Source organism: Triplophysa dalaica, chromosome 3, assembly GCF_015846415.1.
Source record: "Triplophysa dalaica isolate WHDGS20190420 chromosome 3, ASM1584641v1, whole genome shotgun sequence".
NCBI classification, from domain to species: domain Eukaryota; kingdom Metazoa; phylum Chordata; class Actinopteri; order Cypriniformes; family Nemacheilidae; genus Triplophysa; species Triplophysa dalaica.
The window spans coordinates 12,505,867-12,518,349 of NC_079544.1; the positions used below are offsets into that span (position 1 = coordinate 12,505,867).

The 12,483-nt window shown below is 38.8% G+C and overlaps 1 protein-coding gene across 9 annotated transcripts in view; it reads left to right on the forward strand.

Moving 5' to 3' along the window:
• ptprfb (protein tyrosine phosphatase receptor type Fb) overlaps positions 1-12,483 on the forward strand; it is a 150,362-nt gene that overhangs the window by 80,946 nt on the left and 56,933 nt on the right. For 5 of the 9 annotated variants that reach the window (XM_056743205.1, XM_056743204.1, XM_056743207.1 and 2 more), the window contains exons 5-6: positions 10,215-10,403; positions 11,781-11,798. In XM_056743205.1, the coding sequence (XP_056599183.1) occupies positions 10,215-10,403; positions 11,781-11,798 (207 nt within the window). The remainder of the gene's footprint in view (positions 1-10,214; positions 10,404-11,780; positions 11,799-12,483) is intronic. The other 4 variants (XM_056743206.1, XM_056743208.1, XM_056743210.1 and 1 more) reach the window with 1 other exon arrangement.

Sequence of the window (12,483 nt, forward strand, 5' to 3'; positions counted from 1 at the left end):
TGTATCATGTAGTGAGATATTAGAAAGACTTCCACTGTTCTCTGAACCCACAGGAATGCTTTTGAATGATGGATCAGTGAGATTTTTAGAGGATAGAGTTTCCTCATTAGATTCCCCCTTCAAAAACTCCACAGGTACTCTTCCAAATCACCTGGAGCCCCTGTCCATCAAAGAGGCCCGAACCTGATGGCGTAACTGCCAAACATTGCTCGATAAGAGCCAGTTACACAGTCTTAAAAATAAAGGTGCTTAAAAGGATATTTACAGCGATGCCATAGAAGAACCATTTTTGGTTCCACAAAGAATCGTTTAGTCACAGATTCTTTAAAAAAACATCTCTGTCTTACTTTTTTATAATTTTAAGAACCATTTTTGCAACAAAGAACCTTTTTTTTAAACAGAAGTACCTTTTGGTTCCATTAAGAACCTTTCTATGGCATCAAAGAACCCTTTAAAGCACCTTTTTGGAGGTCTTGGACTATAAGTGGCTGTGTCCACTGAAGCGCATAAAGGTGGCTGAAAACGTAGGCAGCTCGGCTGAAAACGCCCGCTGCAGGTGAGCATTCTGCTACACGTTGAGCATTTTTCAACTTTTAATTTTCTACAAGAATGTTGGTAACCAAACAGTGCTGGTGCTATGCGTTTTTCCCAAGATTGTCGCCGGCGTTCGACCGAGCGCCTATCGTGGGAAAAACGCATAGCACCAGCACTGTTTGGTTACCAACATTCTTCAAAGTATCTTCTTTTGTGTTCTGCAAAAAGGGAGAGTCATACAGGTTTGAAATGACAAAGGGGGTGAAAATGATGGTATAATATTCATTTTTGGGTGAACAATCCCCTTAAGTCCTAAAAATAGATAAGATATACAATACTGGTAGGCCTACTCAGTTGTTTTCATACTAGCAAAGCCATATTTGTCAGGTTAAGTACCACCTGTCATCCAAAGGTGTTTTGTCGTTGTGGCTTGTTTTCTTTACAGCTGGCTTTTGAATTCTTTCTTGACATGAATGGCAGGTGCAGGTCGGTTGCTTGAATGAATTACCTGGTCTTTCACTGGTAGGGCAGCATTTGTTTACCCACATGACAGGGAGGAGCTTTCACGCAACCGACGCAGACCCTCTATTCTCCGCAGGTGTGATCTCCAACCGCTTCCTCAGCTCCATTCAACGGTCCGTGTCACGAGTTTAATTTCTCCCACCATCTGCTGGCTTGAAGCCCGGCGCTTTAGATCATGAGCGTTTGACAGATACAAACTGCGTCTGTCATGCGCGGCCTCTCCCAAGGACTCGTGCAATATGGTGGGGTGGTATCGTCCACCTGGAGATGGTATCGGCATCTTCGGCCGCATCTTCAAGGGCTTTAAGAACCGATTCGCTAATTTCAATTGATGCTTTAACTTTCAGCCTTGAACACATTTTATAAAAGTTTTTTTTCATTAATATGACTAACATCCGTAATTAATCCTGACTGAACATGTTTGTAGCTGTGTAGCTATACTGTTTTTCACAGATACGTTTACGACCTCTATGTCTTTCTGGTCCAGTCTAGTGTGAAGGAAATGACCTCTGCAGGCTTTAAATGTGTGAGGATGTCTGTAGTACTGGTTTACTATTCTCTGTAGCTCTTTGTAGCCGTTCACTGACTGATGTTGCCCTGGTAATTGTGCAACTCTGTGGCTCTGGCGGCCATGCTCACTGGGCTGAGTAATTGGAGCAGTTCACACTTTGAGTTGTTGGACGTCCAGCAGCCTGGTCAGCATAGCTTTAGGGTGAGGGGATCATAGGTGTTGAATGAGTTAAAGTAATGAACTAATCTAGTCCCATGAGCAGGTGAGGTACAAGTAGTTGCTCAATCGGAACTGATAAATTGACCTTAGGAGAGCAGACGTTTTTTCATGTTTGCTGCACTGAGATTGTCACATGTTGTATTGTGAATATAGTCATGACTAACTATCAGTCGTGATGTGAAAACCGTGCCATGTGTATTTACAATACAGCATGGCCTTGAGTGTCTGATTGCTTTTAAGAATTGACTAAAACTAAAATATTAAGGGATATTTTATATAGGCATTCTTATTACAGGCGATTGCCATCCCTCCGCTATATGTTATAATAAACCGTAAGAGAACGGAAATAGGCATAGCTTGATATTATTAAAGATTGGGGTGTAAGTGTAGCAGCGACAGTTTATAATCTGGTTTATCTTCACTGTTTAATTAGTGCAGTTTCAGAGCTCTATGGCTCCGTCGAAAGATGTGTTAATAGAGAGGTTCATGTGTTTGATCTGTGTTATTCTTTCTATCAGACTGAAAGAATAAGTAAAGGCTGTCACATTCAGCAGCGGATGGGCTTGTATTTACACACCCACCGTATGCTACCATTGTTTTTACCTACTAGTAGGAAATTGTATTGTGGCTTTTAGTCTATCTTTGTTTGCTTTGTGGTCATTTATATTTAAGTGCACAACCAAATGTGACAAAACTGCTTTTGGGAAATATGTTTGACATTTTAAATCTCACAGCTTATACTGCTCTGCACAGATTTTTGTACAGTCAGAGAATTCTCCAAAATACCACATACCAGATAGCAAGGATCACGGTTCATGTGACTTAAAGGGATTGTTAACCCAAAAATAAAGAGGTCATACAAAATCTGTACTGTACTCTTCCTTCTGTGAAAGAAAAGGAAAGAAGATATTTTGAGAAACCTCTGTGGTTTTGTGTACACATATTGGAAGTCAATGGGATCCAATCTTTTTTTTTTATATCTTCTTTTGTGTTCTGCAGAAGACTGATAGTCATAGAGGTTTGAAATGACATGAGGGTGAATAATATGTCATTTCAAATCTAAACACTTAAGCTCTGTACAATTCATGATGGTTGAATGCTGCACTGACCGTGTTTCCCATCTAAACAAGACTCTCCGTAACATGGCCGATTTTTCACCTTGATTTTCACACTCAAGGTGACTCGGGCCATTGCACTCGAGTGGAGTGAGCAGATCCCCCTTACGTTATGGTAATGGTTCACACATGTGCTGTTATGTACAAACCAGTGTTGTGTAGCATAAATAATAGCCGTGTGCCTGTGGCAGAGCTGTAGATCATCATGAGACGCAAGAAGCTGGAGGACACAGAGAAGAGGGCGAGACAGAGAAAACAGAAAGACCTCGTGTGTGTAGAGAAAGAGAGAGGCAAGCAACGCACCTGCGCAGCATTGATTAAGTGACTGTCGGATGAGAAGTCAGGCTGAATATTCTGGCCAGCTAGAAAAAGTGTATTATTTCAAAGGTCATGGCATGCATTACACCTCTTTCCCTGCGACTGACTTCGATAAACAGCACGCTGGTGAAATACCACAGACACGCTCCGTCGTTTCTAGGGCGCCGTTCACCTTTGCACACGTTGCTTTGTTATTTACTGCAGGTGTCCATGGAGTACGAGCTGCGGCCTGTTATGCTATATAAAACTGTTGGGGATGAGCGACTATTGGTTTTTAGTGCGTCAGTTAAAATGAATACAGCGAATTAATAGTTGCCTTATAGTTAAGTTATAAAAACTAGATAGCTGTCTATTTAGAGAGCATTTTTAAGGGAGGATAAGCACTTTGAGCTGTTTGGTTATTGCGTTGTTACATGCTTACGGCCAACTGTAGAAAACAAGAGTCCAGAGTTATAGTTATAGTTTTTTGTTTTTTTTTATAAGTTGTTTAGTTTTTGTTATTTATTTGTTTACATTTTATATTGATCTGTAACTTCCATTTATTTTTATTTGATTTTCGTTTAGTTTAATGGTTTCAAATAATACAAAAAACAAAATATTTTGTTTGATTTCATTAAAACAAAATGTTTCAATAGTTTTAGTATTAGTAAATAATAAGTACCTAGGTATAGTCAAGTTGCATGTACGGTTTACTTTAAAAGTGCTGTTTTTGACAAATTGAATTGCTTCCCTGGAGCGTTTAACTTCTGTTGTTGCCGTAGAACTAAATGACGTCTGTCTGGCATCGTGTTAAAAGTGACTCCAAACATGCAAATGTAATATCATGTCAATGTTATCTTACATCAGTGTGTAGGCAAAGCAGTGTTCTGTTTGACCAGTTGATATCTAGGCGATCACTGATATCACCTAACGCTGATGTCATCTTGCCTGAATGCTGTTTTGTTCAGAGTCTGCCAACTCTCACTGGCAATTGTCTTCTTTAGGTTTTTCATAACCACTTATGAAATTTAAGAGGAATGGTGTACAGGTTTTCAATGTTAAATTATTAGTGTTAGCCATTTTGGTCGGTTGGCTTCCCAAAGACTGTTAAAACTGTCTCTTTGGCACTCATTTTTTTAGATGTGCACGGATATGTAAATTTTGGCCGATAACGTTAACCGATAATATTTTAACACTGGAAGCCGATAATCTACATATTGGCCTATGTATAGTGTCTAAATATTAATATAACATTTTCTGAGACCAAAACAAAAGACAAAATGTGGAAAACTGCTTTTATTTGAAAACATTCACTGCAGAAAAAAAGGTAACTATCAATTCTCTTTTTTTCCCAGAAAATCACGAACCAAGCCTACAGATTCTTAAACCATAACACATTTTTGGTATGTAAGACAGAAAGCATTCAGCAAGCAATCAGCTTTTGTTCTTAAAATATACACATTTATAAATATCTACACACCTACATTAACAGTATTTTGCTAATAACAGTAAGTGAATGATCATGACAGATAGACAGCACTGTATTTTAACTGTGAGCAGCGTGCAGCTGAAGTGGTTTTACCAGAGGAAATGATTCATAATTTATCGGCATAAATTTTATTGTCGGCCGATACCGATAACACAAAAAATGTCCATTTAACGTGCATCCCTACCTTTTTTTAGACGTCCGACACGTCTGTAATTTTTAGAATGTGACTGTGTTTTATCAGACGGTAAAACATTGTTAGAAACAAAGGGATGTATTTATGAAAAGTATGTGAGTAATTTCTTGCTTAAACTGTTGAACTTAATGCTGTTATTCATCTAAGAATAATTGTATTAAGACTTTACTTATTTAGCTTGTTATATCAATAAGGTCCAATTGTTAGATTTTTCATTCCATTTGGTAGCACTATTAACAGAAATGCTGTTTGCTGTGTGTGTATTTGTGTGTTTTCAGTGATAAGCTAATGAACCTGAGTTTTTGCAAGTTTTGTGGGCAAGGTGAAGTCTCTGGTAGGATGACAAACCTTGACTCTTCTCTTGAAATGAAGAGATATAGGCAAATGGATGGCGTGATGTTGTCATATATCATTACAGATTAACTTCTATCTCCCTCCATCAAAAGAGATGTCACCTTTAATTGATATCATCCATCACTCTCATCTCACACACTCCTATGAAGATTACAAGGGCATTTGTTTCTCACATTCTCATTAAAAGAGTCGCATCGTTTGTGTTTAGCTCTTCCACAGTACATTTTAGGTCGGATGATTTTGACATGCAAGAATGTTTGGGTTTCAAATTGATAGATTTTCTATAACCTTTGCATGCTTTGTGGATGTTAACACACACGATCCTTCTCTGAAGAACCGCTTGATGTCTGCACGAGTTCCCCTCGGTGCTTCATCACCGTTTGAGCATCCTCTTCTGCAGCGACGTGTATGTGCGGGGTGAGAATAACTCTGCCTGACGTGAACGTGGAGAGCACTCAGGCTGTTTCACAGTGGGGTCTGGGGACGGAGACTTGTCTCTTCAGCGGGGTTCTGATTAGACCCATCACCCGTATGTAATGCTCTATTCTCTTTAGTAATTGGAGCTGGCAGGAGGTTGGCATGTACCCCTCTTGTCCTCCATTGCCCTCTTATCCTCCCACGCTGAACTCGTGTTTATCCTCATGTCTGTTCTACTGTAATGTTTCTGACCCAGTACTGAGGAGACTTGTGCTTGTGCATTGCCGAATCGCTTTTTTATGGGAGCCTCGATTTCACATTTGCTTCATCGTTCCCTTTATCTGCCTTTAGGACATCGCAGACTGCCCTACTTCATCCTGTCCACCTGAATGGTATTGTTTTTCTCATAACGGTCGCATTGTTCTGTTTTGCAACGATGCACCTTTGTTTGTCGGCCATTGTCATCAGTTTGATTCACTCATAATTCGCTTAACTGCAGGATGATATTTTCAACCTCCAAGCTTCTGCTTTTACATTGATCACATTTTATTAGATCGCTTATAAGCCATGGCGCTTGCAGTTCACTGCTTTGCGGCAAGAACAATGTCGATATTTATTTCCATGCAGCTGATTTTAGATGGGTTTATGGTTTGCTACTCTGTTAGTTCCTTTTTATATGGTCATACGCTTCGATGAAGCTCGGATGCTCTTGGCCTTGTTCCACAGCCGAGGAGATAGTACAATAGATTGCCATCTGCAAAGGCCTGCAAGGGCTTATCGCTCGGGTAAGGTCTCATTAAATACCCTCCCTTGGTCTCTGAATGGCAACAGCAGATCTCCCTTTCAGAAAGAAAATTTGATTGGATGCTATTGTAAGTGTGTGATACCTGTTGATAGAGGTTATCACAAGGTCTTGACTACTTGCCCTAAAGGATCTGGAAGGAGCTACACAACAACATCTTATGTAAGGAAGTGGAAACCCATTCTGAAAAAAAATATTAAAAACCATTTAAGAAGTTAAAGTGGTTTTGATAGTTTTAAAAGGATTGGTATTAGTTTTAATGAAAACTGTAATGGTTCTACTGGTATGTGATGGATTCTATTGGTGGGATATTAGATTGTATTAGAATAATGCCCAAAACTCACTACAAAAATGTTTCGTTTTCTAATGGTTTTAATGGAAAGAGCTCAAGGTTCATAATGCTATTTTATTGGGAACATTTACATTACAGATTCTATAGTGTTTTGGGCAGGGTTCCACTTTTTCAGCGGGGAGATTTTACAAGGTTGTAAGATAGACAGTGGAAAAAGCTAAAAGAAATAAGATGTTACTGTGCTTTGAACAGTTTGTAAGTAACAACAAAGGTCAGAGTCGCAACTGTTGAACTCTTGTCATATTGACGCATTCTGCGTGACACTGCTGGTGGTGTCAGTCTTGATGCTTTGTCGTGTAGAGTTCAGTGAATTGGTGAACATTGACTCAAGTCATGTTGAAAGGGCCTTTATTGTTACCTGAAAATAGCAACCTAAGCTTAGTAAATATTAACTTTGACAACAATGGAAAAAACATTGAGCCACAAAATTGAATTATGACTGAGCAGTTGGCATAGTTGTCCACACCCACCATACGAATTCCCGGCGAACACCCACAGGGAGTTGAAAACGATCCCACACGATCAGGTTGTCGCTATATTCACAAAACTGTGAATTGCAATTCAGCTGCCAAGTCTTTGTTTCTCTTGAAAAGTAGGCTAAACCCTGCATTTTTTGAGGGGGGGGGGGTTATTCGATGCACGTAAGGTGTTGACGTTGCATAAAAATTTGAGCCTTTAGTCTTTGTCTGTAATTGTCAGGTTTGATGCTTCTCATATACCATGACATCAGCCAGTTGCTTTCAATAAAGGTGAAACAGAAGAAGAATGTCAGAACATGACATCACTGATATCAAAGTTCAGTTTCTGTGCACTGGAACATTCATATTGACTGTTTGCTGGAACATTTCAGCAAAACTCTCTGGCTTTACCTCCCACTTCCTCTTCATTCTGTCCGCTCTCAAGTTTCTCTCTGCTCCTTCCAAGATGGCATCCCAATTACCCGCCGAATGTATCACCCAGTCGAAGCCAAGCGCCTTGTCAGAACTGCTTCGGGGAAACAATGAAAGTAGCGTTGGCAGGCTTTTTAAATTCAAACCACCATCTGCTGTGGCGCCCACATCTATGATGCTTAAATCTGCAGAGAGTCGGGATGGAGTGGGGCGTTTTGTCGACTTTTCCCACTTCTACCTATTCATCTCCGTAATGGAGTCCGTGCTCAGCTATATAGACGAGTACAAAGATAGCATTTATAAATAAAAAAGTTTTTTAAAACCTCATGCATATTAATATGGTATAAGTGACAAAAGTGTGACAAAGGCAATGCACTACATAACCATCAGTTACCACTGTTCTTTCTAACTCATTCTCAAAATGTCTTAAAATTCTATTTCTGTTTTTCAAGCTCACTGTGCTTGTTGGGAAGCTTGTGTCATTATTATAAACATTGCTAAGAAGCAAATATTAGTAGCAAACCCCACATTAACCACCACACAAAGTGTGCGTGAACTTTTTGTATGAAATCTCATAATATTGTAGTTTGCTCTCCATGACACTAATAAAAGATAAAATCAGATGACATTAAAACATGTTTCCTTTTTTCTATTGGTTCAATGCCTTAAAATGCCAATGGCTTGCTGTTTTTGAGCAAGCCTAGAGCATAACAACTCTTCACGCTGTACTGAGGAACAAAACAGTTGGTTTTCTCCCAGATATTTTTGCTGTTTCTGACTTGATTTCTGACTTGCTGGCTTGTACTGAGTGATGCACTTTTTCAAGAAAATGTATTGCATTTATTCAGAGACAGGGACCAGCTCAGTCATACAACCCACACTAATACAGGCAGTTGACCTCTCTCAAAGTTAAAGAGACAGAATTGTATGTCTCAGTACATGACAGCGCTGAAGGTCACACACTGAAAAGAATATTGCTGCTTTTGCTTCTTAATGAGGCAGAACTCGAACCAACTCATATTGCGAGTTACTATGTATTGAAATGTTCCCTCCTGTACAGACTCTTTGTTGAATGTAACTCAGTATCCACGAATGCGCAACATTTTCCGCCCCCCCTGAATTGTTCCCTGTTCGATGTTTTCATAAGAGAGTTAGCGATTCATGAAATAACCCTTTTGCGTTTTGCCCACGGTGTTACGCGCGCTTCTGATTTACATTGTCCTGGAACACCGGTCTTAAATTTGAAGTCGAGTTCTTTTCATGAGAGCTATTCAGTTCGGTTTCAATTACATGTGTTGCGTTGCGTATACCTTTAGGAATTAATGCACCAAAGAATTCATTCTGAACAGGATGAAAAAAGAGATCACTTTAATCCAATATAATCTGTTCATTGCTTGATGAGAGCACCTAACGTGTGTTAGAAGCACTGAAGTCTGTGTCACATTCAGGAGTCTGTCCTAAAATACATAGAGCCGGGTTGCTCTTAGGCTTACCTTGGCATCAAAAAAAATGTGATGCTGTGGCTACTGTGAGTGTGAATATTACGCATGCTGGGCTTTCACCCAAACATTTGTGCTTGTGTTTAAGCCAAATGCATATTTTAAACCAGTTTTACAGCCGTTGCATTTCAAATGGGTTTCTGTCTTCGGAAACTGAATGTTTACACCCTCACCCACTTCATTTTAATATGTTTACTTCTATAATTAGTGTTAATTATGAAAATATAGTTGTGGTTTAAATATACTTAGAAATCTTAAAAAAAACAGATGGCACACCTCAGGCTCAAATGAGTTACAAAACATGACGTATGTATGTGAGATAATTATAGGTATTTGTGATAAGGTTTTGCCTTTCAAGCGCTGCGGTTAGTTGTGCATTAAAGGGATAGTGAAAATTCTGTCATCATTTAATCTTCTCATTTCAAACCTGTATGACTTTCGTTCTTCTGCAGAACACAAAAGAAGATATTTAAAAAAAAAATCCTTATAACCACCGGCGCTGGCACCCATTCACTTCTATTGTACAGACACAAGTCAATGGGTGCCGCAGTTGTTCAGTTTCCAACATTCTCCAAAATATCTTCTTTTGAGTTCTGCAGACGAAAGAAAGTCATACAAGTTTAAAATAATGTTGACAGAAATGTCATTTTTGAGGTGAACTACATCTTCAAGAATTTGCAGTTCTTTGTGTATTAATGACTTTCTTTTCTTTGTGTTTTAAGAATTTTCTGTTTTTTTAGTTCATCTTAACATAAAGTTCAATTAAGAGTTACAACAAACTTTAACTTAAAGAGTAACAGCAGCCAAAACAAACTGCTTGTGGATCGGCCTGGCCATCCTTTTGATCTAATGCAGAGGAAGGTTTTTTTTCTGTCCAGTAAATTGATTTGGTGAACTAATGAAGCTCTGATTTGCTTTGCAAAGTTACTTCAGTTACTTCCAAGCCCTGCATACAGCAGGCACACATTTTCTTTAGACAACTGCAGTTACACTCATTTGACTCTCATTTTCATTCTGCAGAAAACCAGATTCCTGCCGGCTTTCCCACCATAGACATGGGTCCTCAGCTGAAGGTGGTCGAGCGCACAAGAACCGCCACCATGCTGTGTGCCGCCAGTGGCAACCCTGACCCGGAGATCACCTGGTTTAAGGACTTCCTGCCTGTAGACATCAGCAGCAGCAACGGGCGAATTAAGCAGCTTCGTTCAGGTATTGATGAAACATCTTCTTAGTCCTGCGACCCACAGCAACAATCTGCATTCAGTTTAGAGTCTGTCTATGCAGTATTGCTTAAAAAACGTAACGTCAGTTTTATGTTTGCCAGTTTGACTCTGCAAGCCACAGAAAGAGAAAAGTATTAACATGGCCATAAAGTCAAAGGGGTAATACGATGCACTAATGTGAAAATGGTTTGGATAGTTGTAGGCATCCTTGTGGGAATATGGGAATATATCAATCCACTGCTCTATTTACATTGTAGACCTGCCTAATGGATAGACAGCTCAGGTCTGACCCAGGATCAGACGGATGAGCAGGACTTTGCCCAGGCGGGATTAATGGCTCCTGACTGACTCCGTTTGTCCCTCTCCACTTAATCTACTTCATTTAGAGGGAAGCTCCACAGAGGAGCTCAGACTCTGGTTTCTCAAGTCAGCATCTACTCTAACTCGCTTAGAAACAGTCAACAGTTTCAGAAATTGGGCTTTGGGGTGAACTCTGTTTCATGTGTTTTTATCTTGAGATACATCATTGCTCTGTCTCGTTTCAGTTTGAGATTATATTCTTAAAAATACATAAAGCTAATTGAAACTTGATTGATTTTAATTGATATTTTGAAAGGACAAAAATGCTGGTTTTGTAATCTTTCAAAATGCAATTACTTTTACCACATGTCTGAGTGACATTTTAAACCATTGTCCAAAATCTATTTAGTCAACATAGGCTATGTTAGTAATTTTGTAGTTAATGCCGCTTTTTTAAATCTTTGTATTGAGTTATTTAACACTGGTTAATGTTAATAAACAAAAGGTTTAAAGTGATGATGATTCATCGGACAAAATGTTCACCCTCCCTACATTCAGGTGTCTGTCCTCTGCTAAAGCACATCTACTTAAAATCGGGTGTTGTCCTAATTTTTTGGGTCGATTACTTTGTTGCCTTGTTAAATGCGTCACGTTACAGAAACATTCAGACGAAATATGTACCTTACAATCTGTGCCTTTCTTAGCAATACTACAGTACGAGCCACAAAAGCGTGGGCGAAAATCCACATTGTTTTCTAAACTGTTTTCTAAATATCTATTAAAGCAGCAGATTTGACAGGCATCTAAACTGCCTCAAAATTATACCACAAGGAACATTTGCCCTCAAATATTCTCACCAAGTGAATTTTCGTCTCACCAAGTGAATTTCGTTACAGCAGGCAGCCTACATGCAACTAATCTTCAGAGAACTATATCTATCTCAACTTTATTCCTCTCTGTTTAATTAAGCTTGCTTTCATTTGATTCCCTTTTTCTGTTTTCCTCTCTTTATCTACTAACACTTATTTTCCAATCTTGTTTGCATTCAATTTCCTTCACCTAGGGGGTTCACCGATACGAGGTAAGACAGCTTGAAGGTGTCTCACAGAACATCACCTCCATTACCTGTCTCATCAACCACTGCTGTCATTTCCTGCTCATTTTCTGTATGTGTGTCCCAACACTCAACCTGTCTGTGCTATGATGTCTCTATCATGTGTCCAAAAAAAGTGCATCACATAAAAGTGTATTGCTTTGGAATCTGTTTACTTGTCAAAATATTAATGAGGCCACTAAAAAACGTTCAATTAACTTGATTAAGAGAAGAAACCCTTTTCCAATTAAACCTGAACAAAATCATTTTCTTCTTGAATTAGCTTTTCTTCTTGCAACCTTTTAGTGATGGTATTTGTAGCAGTAAGCAGCAAAAATGACATGGTATAAGACCATTTCACCAACTAGTACATTACTGCATCTGGATTTCTGTCATACATATAATTTTCCAGTTCCAATGCAGGTCAATTATGTGTACTTGAATTTTACAAATGTCAAATTTTGTTAAATTTCACATAATTCTGTAAAAAGTCAAAGTAAAATTTAGGAAAGCTTATTTTAACTAAATTTAGCAAATAAATGAGAATAATAAACTAGCCCAAGTTGTAGTGACAAGTGTCATTGTTCTGCATATGAAGAGTTTGGTTCCAAAACGAAATAACTAAATTTTTAACATTTTTCGAAAATCATGTTTTTTTATTATATTCTCATGT